The following is a 21,385-nucleotide window of genomic DNA, read 5'->3' as shown; positions in this document are numbered from 1 at the left end:
GGCTGTTCTATATTTCAGTTGTAACCTTGATGTGGTTGTATGAAGAGGTGAGTCACGTCTGCCTACATCGCCACCTTGACCAGAAGCCTCTAAGGCTATTTTGTTCTACTGCGAAACCTAAACCTCATCTGTGACACTGAATAACTGTATTAGTCTGAATTTTATTGGTTTTGTAGTTGTCTTTGTGTTTAACTTGCAGAGTTGGTTTATAGTTGTAAATGAACCGAAAACATAAAGCTTTTATATCTAGTTTCATGTCCATACAATTTAAGTAACATTATGATATACTCTGTACTTTTCACTTCAAAGTAGTCAATAATATTATGGCAATTTGAGAAAGTCGGAGCTAAAGAGCTTTTCATAAGTCTTTCAATAAGAACAGATCACTATAAACAACATACGATGCAAACTTAACCAGAAAGGTGGGACATGATGTAGTTTGTTACAACCTGTGTATGTGTGAACCTTGCTCTTCAAGAAAGTCGTTCTTCGTTTACTCATCACTTTAATTAACTTGCATTGGTGCCACTCCTGCAACTAAAACTTAACTTAAACTTGATCTCTTTTAACGTGTCTTCACAAGATTTCATTAGGATTCAACACTGCAATGAAAAGCTACTAAGTTCACAGAATTATCAATCTCCCGCTAGGAAATAAAATTACTAGCGGTAAAAATTTCCGAAGACTGCAGAATAAATCACAGAATTCTCGAAGTCGGAAGATGCTGGAGTGATGTCAAGGACTATCAGAAACGAAACATCTAGCTAGCAAAGGGAGTGACCACAGTACAAGGAGACGGCAGGACCCTCAGGGTTATGTTCACTGTATCATAGTGTCAGAGCAGCAAAGAGGAAGCTGAGAGTCTGGCTCTTGGTCGTAACTACAAAGGAAATGCCCACCGCTGCCTCATGTGTCTGGAGGTCACATGTCAAAACACTGTTACTTCTCTCTTCTCTCGACACCCAGCACCGGGTCCCATCCCAAGGAGGCCTGTCCTCCCCTCTCTTCTCCCTCTTGTATCTCTAGGAAAAGTGCGTATACCACATGGATCGGGTACCCCCTTAAAAAAAAAAGCCTCTGTAAACAAGTCTAACACCCTGACTACCAATGCCTGCAGCCTACTTCCCTGGGTTTAGTCCTCAAAGGACTCCCTGGGTCTTCTCAACTCCGCCCCCCTGGGTGACCCTGCAGTGGCCAGGTCACACGGAGCTCATCGAAATACTGCACACTGTACGGCGTGAAAGTAAATTCTCCGGTAGTCTAGATAACGTTTCACTCCCAAATGTAGAGTTTCAAACAAAAATCTGATTTATCCAGACATTTCTCCAGACAAATTTCATTTACTTCTGCTACCTTTAAAACACTTAAGAAGCATCATTTATAATTCAACACACACCTTCATCTGGGAAGAATGGGGGACACTCTTAAAGTCGCAACCACTTGTTTTCCTACAATACCTCCGTTTAATAGTCTCCTAAGCTCTATGGCAGGGGTGCCCAACCTTCTAGCATCTCTGGGCCACACTGGAAAGAGAAGAATTGTCTTGGGCTACACATTAAATACACCGTGACACAAAAATCACAAAAAATTTCACAATGTTTTACGTAAGTTTATGACTTTGTGCTGGGCCGCATTCATAGCCATCCTGGGCCCGCAGGCCACCTGCACGCCAAGGGCCGTGGGTTGGACACCCTGCTCTGTGCAATTAGCTGATACAACGTTCACTGTTTTCAAAGCAAAGCACACTACGAATAGGCTGCCTAAGCGGCAAGGTGAGATTTAATAGGGTCAATGCATACAAAGGCCTTCATTTAGATTCAGTGACTAATAAAATATACAAGTACAGGATAAAGATGTGCTTAGCAGATTTGGGGAATCTGTTTAACAACAGATTTTTTAAAAAGTCAACAGCATTTACTGTTAATTGTAGCCATGGTGATGGGGAGACAGAGGGAGAACTGGGCACAAAATCCCACAAATGTCCAATATACTAAGTAATCGGTTAAGTGTTACTTGCCTATCAATTTGCCATATAAATATGAGTCAGAGATTCAAAGAATTAACAAAGTTTGATCCAAGCGGTCCCTTAGCAGTGGGGACAATCCCTGAGTCAATCATCTTAACCCTGTATAAAATCAAACCATGAGGTCAGGATGTGGTAAATTTTGCTTCATAGAAAGTCCTCTCCTAACTACAGCTCTTCCCCACAATCAAAATGACTGCCTCGGGAGGTTGTGGCTTCTCCATCGCTAGAGGTACCTAAGCAGAGGCCCAATGACCACTAGAGTTCATGAAGTGCAGGGACCTCCTGCGCTAAATGAAAGGTTGGTCTGAATGAACCCCTACAATCCTGTAAACAGTAGGATTCTATTCTTTACCCTTTACCACCTTCATTTTTAAAGTCCTTTCAACTTACCAAATTCAAGTTTAAGTATCCCTCAAGCCCATTTGATGTAAAATATCCCATTGTCCAGAATAACCTAGCTCTCTCCATATAGAGGGCAACCTGACACTTTCAACATTACAAATGAACATACCCTCTGACCCAGAAGGAATGTAGCCTATATACACTTGTACGTGGATAAAGTGGCTTATATACATGGTTATTAATTTCCTAATGGTTTATGCTAAATTGTTCCTAATCTTTCCTATGCATCTAACCTATCGATAGAACTGATAAAATATGATGTATTACTATAAAATGCAAGACCATCCAGCTACCAAAAAAATGATATTTTCTATGTACTAATGTAGACGTATGAGATGTCTTAAAGTGCATTATGCAGAACAGTGTATTTAACAGAGTAACATTTGTGCTAAGAAAGGGACAGAGGGAGTGGAAGAGGAAGGCAAGGGAAGGTAAGAAGAGCAAGGAAGGGAGGAAAATGCATATACACATTCACTTGTACATAAGACAAAGCATCTCCTGCAAGAATGTTAAAAAAGGTCACAGTGACTTCCAAGGAAGGGAACGGTGTACCCAGAGGATAAAGGTGGGAGACTTTTCACTGTACATTCATCTGGACTTTTTGAATTTTGAAAAATGTAAGTGCATTATATCTATTCAAAGCTACAAAAGAATTTTTAAGTGCCTCTTTATGCTCATTCCCCTTTCCCTACACTGTCTTCAAAACTCCAACTCAGGATTTTTACCCTGTGGAGTATAGCCACTTCATGCTGATTTTAAAACTCTAATGTTCTTTCTGGAAATAATTCACCAAGATACAGTGAGAGCCTTTAGAAAGCCCATATCTTTCAATCCATTAATTCTACTGACTGGAATTTTTTTTTTAAGATTTCATTTATTTATTTTTAGAGAGGGAGGGGAGGGAGAAAGAGAGAGAGAGAGAAGAACATCAATGTGCGGTTGCTGGGGGTCATGGCCTGCAACCCAGGCATGTACCCTGACTGGGAATCGAACCTATGACACTTGGGTTCTCAGCCCGTACTCAGTCCACTGAGCTACACCAGCCAGGGCCTGACTGGAATTTTGTCTAAGGAAACAACAGGGGATGAGATCAAAGACAGATGCACACAGATATTCATTACAGCATTGCGTGGTTGAAAAACAACCTATATGAACAACAGGGCAATGAGCAAATTAAAACAATCATAAGTGCAGTACTAGAGCCATGAAAGCGATACTTTAAAACGCCGTTTAAGAACAGGAAAACGGTCCTGCTATGGAGGCTGTGTGCAATGTGACTACAATTCCGCTCCCAGCCGGCGATCCTGTTTGTGTCCCACTCTGAGCAGAGGGTGTGTTACTATGCCGAGCCCATGTGTGTGCTCTGACTTAACCCAGCCTCTGCAAACAAATGGAGAAGTTTTTATTTCTGGTGGTGAGTGCTAAAACATTCATTGAATTTCTTATTTTTCCCCAATCTAAACACATTTTCACACAGTTCCTCATTAGATTTTATGTTGACTAACAGATGTCACAAGAGTACGGTGATCTCATGGAATTCACAGACAAAAAGGCTTAAGTTTGAATACTATCTGTCAGTGGGCTTCTAAGTAATCCTGTGGAAATTAACTTTTTTTAGCCTGTTTCCTAAATCTGTAACAGTGGCAATCTCAGAAGGGTTGAGGGTTAAATAACATAAACAGAACACTTAGCATAGTGCCTGGCACATAACACTCAAATATTCATTTATGTACTCACATAACAAGTCTTTATTTACCACCTACTACGTGCCAGTCCTTATTCAGGTGCTGGACAGAGAATCAGGGTAAACCTTTGCACAGATCTAGGAGGCAACACGGAATATAGCACAGACAGTGTGCGAATGAAGCAGTGAACATTCACGGTAGCTATTCTTTTTCTCCATTCACAGATACCCATTCGGAGTTTTTTGGCAATATGACTGAACAGGGTTAGCCCAAGAACCTCACTGTAAAGGCATGACAGGTACCCACGGGAAAGCAGATTTTCAGTTCCAACCCAAATTAATAAAGCATTGGCACACATCTAGTGTGTACATTTATATGGGATACCCCCGACTAATAAAGAATCACAACTCATTCACCATAAAATGTTCATGCTGGAAGGAACCTGATAATTACCTGATCCTAACCCCTTATTTTATAGATGAGAAAACAGAAGTGCTCTAAGAGTTACATCAACATAATATAGATTTATTCTAAAAGCACAGAACGAAAAAAAGGACTACTAGGTAATCTCTGCCGATCTCCCCCAAGTAAGACTAGGCAAAGGACTCACCCCATCCCCCTGGGAAAGCAAAAGTGGCTACAGCTGTGTGACTCCGTTACACAGACACTGAGGTCTACTGCTGAACCTAAATGAAAGCGGTGTATCACTCTGGCTGGGGGAATGAAATAGAAACTGTGGTAAGAAAAGGAAGTAGTAACCACCCACCAGCTGCCTTTGAATTCAGGGCAGAGGAGAGTTACACCTGGGCTGGCAAACAGCAAAAGAAAGACCGGAGTCACAGTTGAAGAAATTAGCTGGCAGCGCTGTGCAATGAGCACTTTTAGAAGCAGAGAGCAAGGCCTGAACACCGTTTGCCAGAAAAGAACAGTGTATGCACCCTATGTAGAGAGAAAGAATACACCTTTGAGAGGACCGAGATGATGGGGTGGAAATTCCCACTCTCAAGGACTTCACACCACAATGCAGAGAACAAACATGCTGTGTTAATGGGAAGTACAGACAAAATGCAGAGAGAGCCCAGAAAAGGGAGACTTCTTCTTTCAGAGATTAACCCGAAACTGATGCTTAAGGAAGGCTAAAGAAAAACGGAAGTTCATTCCAGGGAGATGATATACAAAGATACTGTACACAGATTCAGCAACAACAGAGTTAGACAGTTTAGGAAAATATAAATACATCATATACTCATCTTGATGTAAGCAAAAACAAACAAACAAAAAAAAACCTGACAAAGCTCAACATCTATTCATGATAAAATGAGAAAGTCATTATACCAAAAATTCATCAGCTTTTCTTAAACCAGCAATAAGTAGAAATAAAAAATGTATCATTTATAAAAGCATAAAAAAATCAAATCTTAGGAATAAATCTAACTAGATATGTTAAGCCTGTCACAGAGAAAGTTTCAAAGCATTACTCAACACTGGTATTTCCTCCTCCACAGAAGCAACTGCATTTTCTGCTCTTTTTTTGCACTTTCTACTCTTAATGGAGTCTCCTGGTATTTAGCTCTATGTCGCTCCCACCCCTTTGTAGAACAAAGAAAAAAATATTACCAAAGTGAGAGGTCCTGTCCAGTGTTGAGTGAGGAGACTGAATTATAAACAGGGTAACAATATAATTTGTCATCCAAACCAAGACTCTCTGAGTGTCCTTAATAATTACGCTGGGACAACAGGTGTACAAAAAAGTTACTGAATTTGGCCAAAAGAGGGATGATATTGCTAGAAACCTCAGAGACCTGGTGAACCACACAAGCTTTCATTTTCTTGCCTTCCCCAGTCTGAAATGTTCATTTTCCTTTTCAAACAAAATGTCACAGCAAGCAGTTCAATCCTGCTGGCAGTCACCTAGAGGAACATAGGGAACTATACCAAGCAAGGGCATGAAAGCCCAGCCAAAACACAGGGCTTTTATAATATTTTATAATATGTATATTTTCATAATATCTTTATATTTGATCAAATGACTAACCATTGAACCCATGGCCTCCCTTGGGGTGCAAGTATGCACGCATCTAGTCTTATCTGAACTCCTTTTGAAGGAACGTTTACCCTTTTCAGACTCCTGTGTATATAAACACTGGAGCTTGGGAGGCACTGCAACCAACCTACTAAAGTTTTCAGACCTCACAATCTAGATATCCAGAGACAGCACTAGGGATATGGGTTTCGAATTGCTTGTGGCATTGATGCTGGCATTCTGGTCACTGAAGGCCTCTAGTTGGGGGAAGGGGGTGTTACTAAAAGATTAAAGCGTGCCAGGGCTTGGTGTTTATCTTTTAAAAAACCGGAAATATAGCATAGAATCATGCAGCGTATGTATGTGCAGAATGGAATTATGACATCTATACACAGTCAATAATTATCAGGTCCTGGCTGTGGTTTAGAATGGTTCATATAGCTGATTATACCCATTTGCTCCACGAGACTTTCTCCCTGTTCCAGGATGTCTACGCTAAATTAGATGCAAACACCCAGTCACTCAGAGCAGCTATTTCCTTAGGGCACACCATCTGCTGGCAACGCACAGCTACTTCTGAGTCTGGTGGTCCTTAAAGAGTATCCCCTGCGTTCCCGCTTCATTCCTAAAAGCCCATTTATTAAAATTCCCCCCCTCCTTCTCCTTTTCCCACCATAAAGAAAGGGAAGGCTGGATCTGACAAACTTAAATAAGAGTGGAAAAGCCCTAGCTAAAATATTTATATGGCCATTTTCTTAAAAAAAAAGAAGGGGGGGTTGGAATCAGATAGAAGAAACCATTGTGATCTTAGGGAGAAAGATTATCAGAGAACAAAAGACTCAAGCTTAGAAATGCATTAAAAACAAGAAGGAAAAGAATAAAAGTAAAATATACCATGGGAAAATAGAAAAAACAATAGGAAGGGGAGGGAAAAGCATTTGTTTATAGGAACGTGATCTACAGTGCTAATTGTGCGAACCTGCTTGTCTGTTGGTGGGTTAGGAATTTCAAATCTGCAAGGCACAATGATCATTTGAATTTTTTTTTAAAGGAGAGAGAAAAGAAAGAAAAGAAAAAGTCAAAGCAGACCCGTGGTTCTCAATCCCTGGAGAATGTCAAGGGAAGGCCCTCAAATGTGCACTCCCAGAGGCCCCGGCTCCCGGGTCATTTTACGTCCTTTGCCGGCGGCGAGTACTGCTGTTTAGACCAGTAACAAACACACCTGGGGTGAACAGATTTTTCAATCCCCCCGCCTCCAGTATTTTATTACGACCATTTCAAACATTCAGAAAACTGACAACTGGGAACACCTATGTACCTACCAGCCACCTAAATTCTATAATTTTAACTATTTTGCTACATTAACATTGTTATTTTTCCACCTACGCATCTATCTGTTAGGAATCTGATTTGACAGATTCTCCCATAAATTTAGATGATTTTTTAAAACATCATGCTACCTGAAAGAGGCTTGAGTCAGAAAAGGGATGCTAAATGAAGTTCTAAAGTGAGGAGGAGGCCAGATGCCTGTTCAGTCATTAGTGAATTATCCTGATTACCCTGAAACACTGCATAACTACTGACCCCCAATTTCCTCACCTGTAAAAGAGAATCAGATGACATAATAATCATGATCCCCTTAGTTATGGTTCTTTCCAGTCTAAAAATTCTGTAATCCTATGAAAAACTACTTTTCTTAACAACTATCATTTACTTGGTGTCTTCTATGTGCCAAAGAATGCCTTAAGTTTTACGTGCATGATCTCATTTAATTGTCACAGGTCCCTTAAAATTTCTGAGACACCACATTCATGAAAATACCAACTGTTTTAAGTAGCAGGTAGCTACTCTCCGGTTGCACTTCCTCTCTACGTGCCACTAGCATCAAATTTTACATTGCTTTGGTGAAACTTGATGGAATGAGCAATCAGAAATTACCTTTCCTCGCCCTGGCTGGTGTGGCTCAGTGAATTGAGTGCCCACCTGCCAACCAAAGGGTCGCCAGTTCGATTCCCAGTGTAGGGCACATGCCTGGGTTGTGGGCCAGGTCCCCAGGAGTGGGTACATGAGAGGCAACTACACACTGATGTTTCTCTCCGTCCCTCCTTCCCTTCCCCTCTCTCAAAAATAAATAAAATCCTTTAAAAAAGAAAGAAAGAAATTATCTTTCCCCATTGAGAAACATGAACAAACTCTGGCCCCTGGTTTGTAATTTTTTCCAAATGTGGAATGAGATAAAATAGCTACAACTACTTTAACTTGTTTATTTTGGTAAAATAATTACATATAATTATTGTTGAAGGAAATCTACAATACACAATCTTGGTGCTTTTATTTAAATCTGTTGCAGACTGAATAACAAAATTACAATGTCAGTTTTTCAACTGGAGAAAGTACTCAAATCAACAGCCATGTGCTAAACAAAGAGACTCAATTAGAGCACATTATGGTTCAATTTGGAAATGAATGCATCAAGTAAAAAAAAGTCTATACATATATTGTGTGTTTTTGTACAGATGAAAAGGAACAGTTACTGCTTTTCTATCTCTATATTCCTCTTAAAATATAATTATCTCCTCTAAGTTCAGTGCTCCTGAATAAGCGTATTAGTCTTCACTTCTAGTAGAAAAAGCCAATTATTTGTTTTTACTTTTTTCCCCATGGGAGCTATTTGTATTTTGATGCATATTTAAAGATCTTATATTGTAGAAATGTAACAGGATGCCTGCACAAGGTGTCCTAGAACTATAAATAGGACACCATTATGTAATCAGTGAGGTTCACACCTAGGAAATCTAGATGGATTGGTTATCCTGAAGCAAGTGAACAAAAATAAGGAGGTTCGGCCCTTTGGCCAGGACAAAGAAACATGGGAACAGGCCTAAAGTAACTCAATAACTGCAGAATAAGAAAGGAAAATGAATCCACACAAGTCACAGAGAGTGATAACCCCGAATTCTTCACTACTTTCCAATGCTCCTTACACAAAGACTTCTACAATGGATTCTGCAGAAGAGCAGGGAGAAACCTGATTTTCCCAATGAAATCAGCCCATCTCTAAACAAAGAATGCCCTTCATGGTAACATATGTGGGTATCTTTTATATAAATATTGGGGTTACTATGCAAGCTACATATGGTAGGGGCACTCTTTCTGAGTAAACAAAGTCATCATTCCCAACATCCACTACCCAGGAGGCAGCTTTTCAAACGGGAAACCCAAGCAAAGACACTCTGGATCTTGCTGCCTGGTGCCTGCGCGCTGAAAGGTGCTGTTCACCTTTGGTTACAGTACCCCGATGAAGACTGCCAAGTGGAGACAGGCCAAAAGATAAGGACGTGAGGAAAACGTCTCTGTAAGCCAGGTTGAACAGTTTCATGTTTCTCTCTATTCATTATCCTCTAGCTTTTAGCAAAGCTTGATTTAAATGTTCCAGTCTTACATCAGCTGTTCCCTTGGCACTAGGTTAAGACTAGCGTGTTCATACTTGGATCAGAGCCTCGGAGTGCAGGGGAAAAATGGTGGCGGCAGAACTAAACTGAACCCTCAATACGTGTTAAAGAGGAAGCCTGAGAAAACAAGAAATCAAGGCTGCCAGGTCCCACGCACCCCTGACCACTTGGAGACCCTCCCTGCATTGCAATCTTTTTGTTTGCGGCCCCATATTATTAAGGAAGATGGCAGCCTCCTCGTGAATTCTCTATAGTAGGCAATGAGATCTACACAGACTATCAGGTTCCCTTCTTCACTGTTAGAAAACTCTGAGCTACCTACTGTGCTCAACTACTAAAGCTTTCTTCTGCTAAAAGTTATAGGTAATCGTTCTCTTTCTTTTCCCCTTTTACTTATTGATTCTTATCTTTCTGATCATTAGTTTTGTTCTTAATGTTTTTATTTCAAGCTTCCTAAATCCTGTTTTGAAAAACGGCCAGAGTACATAAGCCAGTTACTGAATACATTTCCCCCATACAATAAGAAAATTACGAAACAGTGATCATCTCAAAGCCTTAAAATGCTAGGGAGGTTGAAAGCCTGTGTGACAGCTAAAAACAGTGAGCAAACAAGCTTGGATCACAGCTAGCAGTACAGAGACCTAGAGTAGAAACAGAACTTGGAGTTAATCAATTCCAAGAAATTCCTTCTACAACTTCTCAGACAGACGGCAATCCAGTCTCTGCCTGAATACTTCCAGTGACAGGCGACAGTGCCTCATAAAGCTCAACTTTATGACTGTTCCCATTGATAGAAAGTACTTCCTTAATATTGAGTGAAATCTGCCTGTCAGTCTGCCAATTAATCATAGTTCGTCATCGTGTACGATGAATTTCCTCTTCCAAAAGACATTCCCTCAGTTATTTAAATATATAATTATTTCCACTTATTGAGTGTCAACTAATATCAGGCCATGTGCTACGTACTTTATAAACACCACAGTACACTACACCTCCACAACTGTCATTTAAGTTAGGCGTTATCCTCCTTTTAAAAGTGAGTCCCAGAGAGATACACTAATTAGAATCTAATTCCAGACAAATATGTGGGGGTTTCTATATCTACTCCCAGAAACAAAGGTGTTATTAAATTACTGGAAACCAAGTCACGTGATTTGAATGCCTTCAAAACTGGAAGAAAAACAGATCAATGCAAAGAGAAAAATAAGGATGGTCTAGAAATACAACTGTACTGGTGTTTGGTCCATGGAGAAAAACAGCAGCATGAAAAGCATTTAACAAAGTAGCCATCGGGGGGCTCCAGGAGAATAGAGAGGTGAGACCTAGGAAATCGTAACCACAACCTGAAGCCCGTGGTGTATACGCAGGCAGGGACCAGAGCAGATTCCCAAGAGGTCAGTCATATTACAGCAGAGAAAGCAGTACAGCCTAAAGGCTCATTACACAGCAACCAGAAGATCACAACTAATAATTCTGACTATATCCTTCTTTGGTGTCAGGGGTGGGGTGTTGGGGCAGCAGGGACAAAGCATGGACCTGAAATCTAGGAGGGAAGAATATCACAGCGAACTGAGCAAGGTTCCCTACCTAAGCTAGGAGTTCAGGGTCAAAATAAATACTACTCCACTTAAGGCGACAAGGTACTGAATCCAAGAGAAAGAGAATGAAGTGAAAGGTAAGTGATGATAATCACTTCTTTGCTGAAGGTTCTCTCCCATTTCAAACATGTTCCAGTCTTACATCTGTTTGATTTGAAGCAGTGTCTTCCTTTTATAAATATATTTATAATTAAAAGATGAAAGACAAAATTTAACATCTTTAGATAATGTAAGAGAGCTGAAAAGAATCTTGGGTTAGAACCAGTGTCCTCAAAATCTACAGTTATCTTCTAAGCATTGGTCACCTGGACCTAGGAACAAATGTACTTAAAAAGAGTCTTGTATTATTAAGTAAGAACATAATGAAGCTTTTGTATCGTTATACAGCTATCATTCAGGGTTGGTTCTGAGAGTTAAATAAGGCAAGGCAGAGAGAATGCCTGGCACATTCTTATAATACAGGGTCTGGCAGAAGTAAGGCTTGCTTGGGTGTGGTTGGTAAGGTGCATGCATGTCTCACACGAGATGGACAGTAATTTTAACATTTCACCTAAAATGTCATATGGTGTGCTTAAGTGTGATAGGTTATATTATAGAATTTCATGCTTATGATTTTGTAATACAAAAAGGGGCATTACTGTGCCGGAGTCAGTATATTGATAAAATAGTGCAAGTGAACTTTCAAGAAATATCAAAGCAACCTGTGGGTATACCTAGGAAGTCACAATTTTTTTTTACAAGTCATAATTTTTTTCTAAGTTAGACATCATTCTTTATAATGTGCAATGCTCTCAGATTGCCAAAATGAGAAAGCACCTTTACAAAAGGCCAGACCTGATCTATAACACTGGACCCATAAAACCAACCACACTTACTTCACTCACGAGTGTTTGAGAACAGGTTTATCCAAGGCCAACACCTACAAGTCAATCAGTCACAGGTTCACACCAAAAAGGGACAACCATAAGAAACCTATTTGCATTATCTGGTCCAAAACCATACTGGACTGAATTCAGAGCAGCAGCAAATCTTAACGTTTATGGAGACTACTTGGATTTGATATCGAGAAAACTCAGTTAAGAAAGATGTTACATGTTATCCTAAGTATTCAAGTGAGGCTGGGTAAGACAGACCATAAATTCTGAGAAGACTCCAAAAGTTTTCTTGAGCCAGTTCTGTGGGTCAGAGCATGAAAATCCCTGAGAAACATGCCAGCATCTGCCCTCAATTCCAGAAGCAGGAAGCAAAGATGTGACCCAATCACATGATACCCAACCACAGTCCATCTGTTCTGAGAACTTGCATTATGTAAGCCACAACCAAGAAAGAACAGCAAAACACAGGAGGCTTGTCAACACGTGCAGCGGGGCTCTGTGCTTTGAGGAGGCACCTTCTTTCTTACGTCAAAAAGGCAATGGCAATTTCAAAACCCATTTCATTAGAAATGAATATATCCGATGCAACATAATGGTTTCAGAAGGGTGTGGAGTTCAGATAACTGTTTCAGCTAGGCCTGGAAGAACCTTTCACAAAAGGCCCTCCACACAGAACAAGATTCTTCTTCCTCTTGATTATCTTGATCATGTCAGTTCTCCATTTAATTTCAATAACAAAGTAGATCATCTAAAATTCTAAACCTAACCATGCGCTGTAAGGCCTTTTCAATTACATCCCATTTCAATGTATCTCAAAACTGTTTCACCATCTTCCAAAGTAAGATAAGCCTAATTTTCTCAACCAGCAAATACTATACCAGGTTCTTTCATCAGCAATATAAAAACAATACTGACCTTCTCTTGAGAGCATGATAACTTCCCCCTCCTTCCCACCTACAGAAGTCACTTTTCTGAGGTCCTTTGAAATCAAGATCACTTAGGTAAGTCACTCTGTGACAGGCAGTTAGACGCACATGAGCAGAGCGAGAATGACAGGTCAAGTACAGCCAGTCTCAATGGCTGAAAGCCCTGGGTGCCCAGCAATGGGCAAAACTGGGAAAACAAGGACCTCCCTCCCCCCATGGAAATCTCCACTCCCCGAGTGTACTGCTGGTCATTCGGTTTAGACCTTTAACCTCTCATATCACAGGTCATGCGGTGCAGGCCCTCCCTGACGTTTCCCCCCTTTGCCTGTTGCTGGCCAAGAGGTTAGACCCCCTTAGAGGGGGAATGAACAATGGGGCTGGAGAACAGCTCTTAAGCATTAAGTCCCCAGGACAATGAGGTTCCGACCCGCATCAAATCCATCTAGGCCTCAGTTGTGTTCCAGCTCCAGGCCCAGAAAAGCAGCAAAACCCAAAGCTATGCTGTGGCTGACATCGTGACCAGCTGTAGTGACCAACACCCTGGTGTTCACCAATCAGTGGAGACTAGGGCCCTGAAAGGACACACCTGGAAAGCAGGTGAATATTCTATTGAGACCCTCTCTTAGTACCTCCCCTGAAATCTCTACCTTTACCAGCCCTTAGGACAGAGGACCCAGGGGCTCTCTCTGTCTCCCTTCTCCCTCTTCCTCCCCCTAGGTGCATTACCTTCACCCTTCTTTTGCCTGTGTAATTGGTTTCCTGAGCCCATTCCTTACAGCTCACTACTTCTGCCTCAGTGACTTTCTAAATGAACTTTTTCTTATAGTCTGAATCTTGACCTTGAATTCTTTCTTAGCCAGAACTCAAGTACTGTAGGGAACTGCTTCAAAAGACATGGAAATGTAGCTCAGCACCCACATGAAAAACCAGTAGGGAGCGAGCCGGCACGCAGGACCACGCCTGTGAAGAAGTCCTCCTGTGGGAAATCAGGCCTGCATTATACCTAGGCTGCTTTGTGACTTGCTCTTGCTAAAACTCTCTCACCCTGAGTTCAGGCAGCAAATGCTTACCACATATCTTTAAAGTAACTTTCTGAAGTCTCTGCTAATTCTCCCAAGGACTGAAGTGTAACCAGACCTGTTACTCTTATTATGTCCCTTGTAGTTACAACATTTTTTCCTTGTTAATCTGTAATAAGTAATCTGTAATATTCCTTCCTCTGCTATCTGTAAAAAGTAATTACCTAAAGCAAACCTAAGTATAATGAATGAAAACCTTCTTTGATGTATGCTATTAGAAAGCCAATAAAAGCTTGTCAAGGCAAGGGTCGACACGTTCTCCCCTTGAGAAAGTAGCCATGCCGTGCCGTCCCGTCCCTTTTCCTCCACGGGACTTGATAGTCCGTGTGAATTTATCTCGTCTCATCCACAACGTCTCGGACACTGCAGGCCGGTGCCTGTGGCAAAGTACCAAGGCTGCTGCACCAAGATCCAGTCTGACTCCACCAGTCTAACGCCTGGTGCCATTCTCGCAGCCAACAACTCCACTAACCCTATCCCTCCTCCCACAGGAGTCTTTTGAGTCCTTCCTATTTTAAAGAGCCATAGAGGGCACAAGATTTGGAATCAGAAAATCAAAGTTCCTATCTCGGTCCTGCCCAACCCTGAGATATTCACCTTACCCTCTCAGTCCTGTTTTCCATCTGTAAACTGAAGGGACTAATGACTTTCACCTCAGAATGGCCAGTCCCCGTATTATTCTCCCTCACTAATCCCACTCAGAATGCCTTTCTTATTTGTTTCCAATCACATTATTATAGAGGTTTTGGAATTGCAAAGAAAATAATAATGGTGAATACATCCAAATCGCAGTATAGAATAAGGAACTTAAAGAGTAACTTGCCAGCCAGTCAATGAACGTTTTGGTTTCTGTGCTGCAGGGTAGGCCCGGGGACAGCTGGGGCACACGGTTTGCAAAGACAGCTTAACACTCATTGAATCCCCCTCTTTGCCCATCGGGATTCTAGCCACCTTTCAAAGTCAGTTTAAGTCCTCAAGTGTCCGGGAAACGTCTCCAGTCACTTCAGCCTACATTAATCATTTCCCTCTTTCAATACTGATGCTCCTGTATGTGCGTGTGTCTGTAGGGGGCGGGGGTGATGCCAAACATATTTAACAACTGGTGCTACAATGGTACCAACCAATCAGAAAGGATGTCTGACCAATCAAAACACACATGGCCAATGGGAATTGCTGGATGAACATCAGACCTACCTACCAATACCAAATAGCAACCTCAAACCCCAATACAACCTTCTCATCTGAACTTCACAATCTCATGAATTAGGAAAAATAGGTATTATCCCATTTTCTGCAAAACTAGAGGTGAAGTTGGTAATAATAACCAAATCTAATAACCCACCTGATTCTTTCACCACATATGACTTGTCCTGAATATACATGTTATCAATTAATATTGCATAAACTATACTTACATATAACAGTACATTACATGAATGCTAAGCTCAGTCAAGTGGAATTTATTTAATCAACAAGTATTTACCTAAGTGGAACAGAATATAAACACAGTGCTAGGTTCTGAGTGCATAAAGAAAATAAAAGGCATAACCCTGGCCTCCAGGTAACTATATCATGTTCAAGAGCACAGCTAAATAACAGTGTAGGACGGCAGAAATGGGCAACAGAAACTGAAGTGATATATAGTTCAGGCGAATAGAGTACAGGAAGTCAGGACTGAGAACGTCTCTCTTCACACTCCCAAAAGGGGGGAAATTAAGTATGGAGTGAAAAGGCTGCAAAGTCAGAAGTGGGAAAACAGAAATCGCTGGAATTGAGGGTTTGCAATAGTGAGAAGTGCTGGATACTCAGAGATGACCCTAATCATAAGCCTCAAACGCTGCTCTAAGTGCTGAATACAAATGGATAATCCTGTAAAACCTTTGTAGGGATGACTGAGGAAGATTAGCTTGGCAGTAGCCTACAAAAATCCTAGGAGAGAGAAACACTGGAGAGCAACTAGATGTGAGGGATGACACAGGCAGGGCTAAAGGGATGGATGCATACAAAGGAAGGAAGAGACAGACATTCAAGAGGTATTAATATAAAGAAGAGTTGGGTTTAGGCATATGTTTTCAAAGAAAAAAGTTATGAAATGGCAGAGAGGAAGCAAACAGCATTCTCACATGAGATATACACGTAGACTTGGTGGTACTAAACTGTGTACTACAGACAGGGAAGCAATGTCCCTAGAGAAATCTATGTTGAAGAGAGCAGAAACTGGGCAGCGAAATACAAAACTGATACCCAGACAATAAGGAACTGCAAGCTCTTCAAAAGGAAGCCAAATTATAAACTTAGAAAAAGCACCGAGCTTCTTCAGAATATATGAAAGGATGGACTGGAACATCGACATAACCATCAAGGGCAGGCAAACCAGTTGAGGTTGTCTGTACTTCAGTGTACTAGCACCCGAATCAACTTTGTATTACATGCATGCCCCTGGAGTCTGTAAGCTCCTCCAAAGCCTGGACTGAGCAATGTTCTGTACATCAGTTACTCCAAGACTGTTACTTGAATCCATGGAAACTTTGTGTGGCAGGCTAGGTGAAAAGAAGGAACTGTTATTTGAGTTAACAGTGGTGTGAAACTGTAATTTTTGCTTGAGGCAAAAATATATCGATTCTCTCATCTGTCCCCACATTTATCCTGCCCTCCCTCCTCCTTAGACCAATGTCAAAGATCTCCTGTTATCCTTAATGTATGTCCAAGGTGAGGGGGCTCCAGGAAAGTACTAGGAGTCAGAAAGCCAATCTGATTTTCAAACTGAAGGCAAAATCTAAAAGTGCATAATAAAGACCAATTGCTCACGAGAGGATGGAAAAAGCCAAACAGCTAAACCAGACAGTTAGGTGTAATATGAAAGGTGTAAAGGCTTTGGAAACATAGCCCTGGGTGCAAATCCTAACTTCAGCTCTTAGTAATTGCGTTGGGGGGGGGGGTACTCTCCACACCTCAGTTTTTCATGTATAAAATGGGGCAAATGCTACTGGTCCTGAGGATTCGGTTATTAGGATCAGATAATGTACTTTGGTGCACCTTTTATACCTATACATCACAGTAAGCTCTTAGTGAAGAGTAGCTCTTAGTAATAATTGGCACCCTCAGGCCTGAGTTTTTGTTTTTGAAAATATCTAGTATTTAATTTCAGAAACAGAAATGTACTTTCGCTATATTTTAGTTGCTAACACTAGGGCTTTATGGTTTAGTTTTTAGTATTTTAGTTTGGATGATAACAAAGTTTTTCACTCCTCAGTGGTAAGCAGTGGCCAAGTACCTCAGTTCTGATTTAATATTTTGGCAAAAAAAGGAAACATTCTCCCTTGAAAACCAGCTACACAGACGATTGATTCGAACTGTCACTCAAGACAAGGAACCTCACTAGCGATGTTCCTTCTAGGAAATAAAAGCCTTTCATCAATTTACAAAGCCATTTCCATTCAAACATTCCAAACCCCGTAGAGTTAACAAAAGTTCAAGTTTCCACTACGAAAACAATCTGTAGCCTTCTGGTTACTGGATTCACTTCAACACTTCCCAGACGCACGAGAGAAACATTCCGCTCGTCTTCGTACCTCCTGCTCCTCACACACAAAGCTCAGCTCCTCTTCCAAAGCTACCGCTGGCTGGAGAAGCAGTTTGCTTCGCCGGGGTCGGCCCTGCTGACCCAGGGGTCTCAACCACACATCACCCCTTCCACCCCCCGGGGAAGCCCTGGAGTCTCAAAGCTCACACCCTGCGCGGGAAGCCTCCTCCGCCCGGGGCCCCGGGAGCCTCGGGCACCAACCCACTGTGGGTGGGGTGGCCGGAACACCGCCACGCAGCGCTCTGGCTGAGGCCAGTCCCGGGCAGCCTCACAGCCCTCGCCCATTCCCTCCCCAAAGGGCAGCCCCCGATCTCCGACCACTCCGGTGACGCCTTCCCCGCGGAGTCGACAGCGGGGTCGGCCGCCTGCTGCCAGGCACATCCACCCGTGCTGGGACACACGCCCCCGCCCCGCCCTCCCTCCCCGCCCGCGGATCGCGTGGCGACCGCCCGGTCAGAAAAGCCCGGCCCCGGACCGGGCGCCGCCACCTGCGCCCCCGGCCCCGCGCCATGTTTGAGAAAGAGAAGGAGTGAGCCAGAGGCCGGGCCCGGCCCGCGCGCCCCGCAGCCTCCCGCGCGCCCCGCAGCCGCCAGCCAGCCCCGCCGCTCACCCGTCGCCCCCGGGACCAGCGTCACCGCCGCCGCCGCCGCCAGCACGAGGGGAAACAGTCGGGGACGCGGAGCAGCGGCAGCCGCTTCCATGGTCCCACGCCACAGCCTGTGGCCCGGCCCGGCCGCCGCCTCGCCTTAGCAAGCCTCGCCTCGCCCCACCTCCCCCGCCGCCGCGGCGGCCTCGCTCCGGCCCTTTGTAACTGCTCGGGGGCGTGCGTCCATTGGCTGCCGGGCTCCCGCCGGCCCCGCCTCCTGGCCGAGTGCGAGCGGCTGAGCGAGACACAGCCCGGAGCCCCGCCTGCGGGTCTGCTGGACAGCCAATCCAGAGCCGAGGGCGCCGGGCCTCTGGCCACGCCCACATACTCCCCAGAGTTCTTGCAGCCAGACCCCTGCCCCAGCCGAAGCAGCTCCGGGCTTGCTGGAGACTGCGTAGTGCCAGGGTCCAAACTATCCCGCGACCCGCAGTCCCAATACTCCCAGAGGGCCAGGGCTGATCGATGGGTGTGTCTGGATGTGAGTCGCTTTCGGAAAAAGGCTGTGGTCAGTGGACGCTCTTCTAGCCTCCTCTAGGTACTTAAGATCTGGTACTGATCCCGACACAACCCCGACACGTTCACCCAGATCCGCAGTATCAGGCAGGCTTCAACTTCCCCTCCCCAGATCCATGCCTCAACTTTCTACGACTCTGCCAAGATCCTTCCTCAGTGCCCTTCAAATACGACTCAGTCTCCTGTTTTCTCCCGCCGTCAGCGAGTACTCCCAACCTAGGCACCACCCCCAGCCAAATTCCCGGCCCAGCAATTTTCCAAATCTTGGCCTCAAATACCAGCCTCAGGCTTCAGATACTGAGATCAGACACAGCCCTGAATAGCCTCCCGCCTCCCACCGTAACTCAGAGCAGACTCAGAACAGGACTTCAAACCACACTCCTGCCCTCTCGTCCCTTTAAGATTCAGGTGGGCCAGGGAAGGTTCCCACCTCCATCTCCAGAATAGGAGGACTCCTCTTCTTAGAACGCAGCACCCTGGGGCGGAGGGGAAGCAGTCATTACTTTGAGCTGCCTCTGACAAGCCTGCACAGTAATTCTGAGGTGTCACTAGAAACCCAAATAAACTCAGCTACGTTTTCATTCTGAATTTCTAATTTACTGTGAGACTGTGAGACGCTCCACCCACCTTCCCTCTGGGACGCCAAAATGAGCTCCAGATTTGTAATTCCGCCTGTCAGACTAGTCCTCTCTTCAGACACAAACACAGCCTAGGAGGCTGTAACGTCGCACAGAGAACTTCTTTTTTTCCACAGAACCTTTTAAGGAGAAAACTTTATTTTCTGTGCGACTCGAAGATGGAATGAAAGAAACGTTGGTAGCAGGAATCAGAACCAGCCTCCAGCACTGGTTTGTAAACTACTTCTACCTGCCTGTGAAGACATCCCCTCTGAGCTGTAGAGGGGCAGGGTTGGGGGTGTGGGAGCTGGATCTGCCACCTGCCCTATTCCCTTCTTGGCTAGGACACCTACTTGAGCAAGTCCGTGAACCTTTCTAAGCCTCCATTTCTTCATCTATAAAATGAAAATAATATCTACAGCCCAAGGTTAGTGAAAGAATGTAAGGTGTGGGGGTTCCTCCAGACTCCTGACTTGCTCCTCTTCTCTGGACTGGTAAGGGCCTGGTATGCGCTGAACGACCTAACAAGGCATTGCAGCTACTGCTCAAACCAGGAACCGCCCCCTCTCTGGGGCTGCTGGAGACCACCAGCAGCAAGCTCTCCTCTTGCTCCCTGCAGCAGGCAGACCATGCCTGGAGAGACCACTTCTGGAAGGCTCCAGTTCCAATCTGCTGTCTCATGCCCAGTTTCTTCAATGGAGACTTGGTGAGCAAGTCAGGGCCTTGTGACAGCTGAAGTCTCTGGGCTGCTTTTCCACTGCTCTATTCTCAGTACCACACATAAGAGATATTTGTTGTATGAATGAATGAATGAATGAATGAGTGATTCAGCTCAGGCAAGTGACTGTGTTTCTGTCATCATTAGGTCCTTCACCTCCAAAATGAAAGTATAATAGTACCTACCCCATTTGTAAATAAAAAAAAATGAACCACATGTCTTGGGCCACTTAAGTGACATAATGCATCTGGAACAGTATCTGGAACATAGCAAATATTTAGTTAATGTCATTTCCTTTGCCCATCTCCTCTGTATGATTTTAATCAGCATTCATGTTCATGGTAATCTGTGCCTTTTCCTTACAGAGAGCCTCAGTTCATCAGTGTTAGGACATCTCCTATGACACACTTTCAGTTCCTTAACATTTTCCATGGAATTGAGTGTGTTCGTTAGGGAACTGAGGAACAGGAAAAGGAAATGAACTATTTTTAAATTTTATTTTCCTGATATTAGGAGGAAACTTCCATGAGCCACAGATCCATAAATAAACTACGTTAAAATGGAACGATAAATTATAAGTTTAAAATCATGGTTCTCGAACTATTAAATGTCTTTGAATTACCTGGGGAACTTTTAAAAATGTGGATACCTGGGAGTCAGCCCTAGAGAGTCTGCTTCAGTTCATCTGAAGCAGGTCCAGGGGTCTGCTTTTGTAATAAAGTCCCCAGATGATTCTGCTGCGGGTGCCACCAGGCCACACTTCGAAAGGCACAGTTTAGAAAGAGTGACCTTCAAGTTCACTAACTAAAAATGCACCCTTTTGAAAGAGAGAGGGTGGGAAATGGAAGAAGCTTCTGGCTTTGGAGGCCTGCCGACCCCAGCTGGATCTCTGCCATTTACTAGACCCGGGATCTGCACACACTACTTGATCTTTCTAAAATGTCTCGTCCCCCGGTGTAAAGTGGGATAATGACTCACATTTTGCTGTAAGAACTAAATGAGCTATTACACATGAAAAATCTATCATAAATGTTAATTCTCTTTACAGTCTCTGCGGGCTCTCAAAAGGGCATACAGGTGTTTACTCCAACATCTTGATTTTAAGGGGAAAAAACTGAGAACCAGTCCCCAGCTCATCAGCTGCAGAGCCAGGGTTAGGAGGCTCTCATGCCAGTGCCTTGCTCCCTGCCCAATACTACTTCTCAGTCTTTATGCCGACTACATTGTTTCTTTTTCCTTTTG

The 21,385-nt window shown here is 43.4% G+C and overlaps 1 protein-coding gene across 1 annotated transcript in view; it reads right to left on the bottom strand.

The window, feature by feature from the left end:
* Positions 1 to 18,426, bottom strand: part of TGFBR1 (transforming growth factor beta receptor 1) — a 48,485-nt gene extending 30,059 nt beyond the window's left edge. Inside the window, exon 1 of the mRNA XM_045840268.1 lies at positions 18,260 to 18,426. Coding sequence (XP_045696224.1) covers positions 18,260 to 18,350 — 91 coding nt within the window. The 5' untranslated portion in view covers positions 18,351 to 18,426. The remainder of the gene's footprint in view (positions 1 to 18,259) is intronic.
* Positions 18,427 to 21,385: the final 2,959 nt, after the last annotated feature.

The sequence above is a fragment of the Phyllostomus hastatus genome, unplaced genomic scaffold (assembly GCF_019186645.2).
Source record: "Phyllostomus hastatus isolate PE091 unplaced genomic scaffold, TTU_PhHast_1.1 phas_contig_34, whole genome shotgun sequence".
Lineage (NCBI taxonomy): Eukaryota > Metazoa > Chordata > Mammalia > Chiroptera > Phyllostomidae > Phyllostomus > Phyllostomus hastatus.
This window is presented reverse-complemented; position numbering and strand designations above follow the sequence as displayed.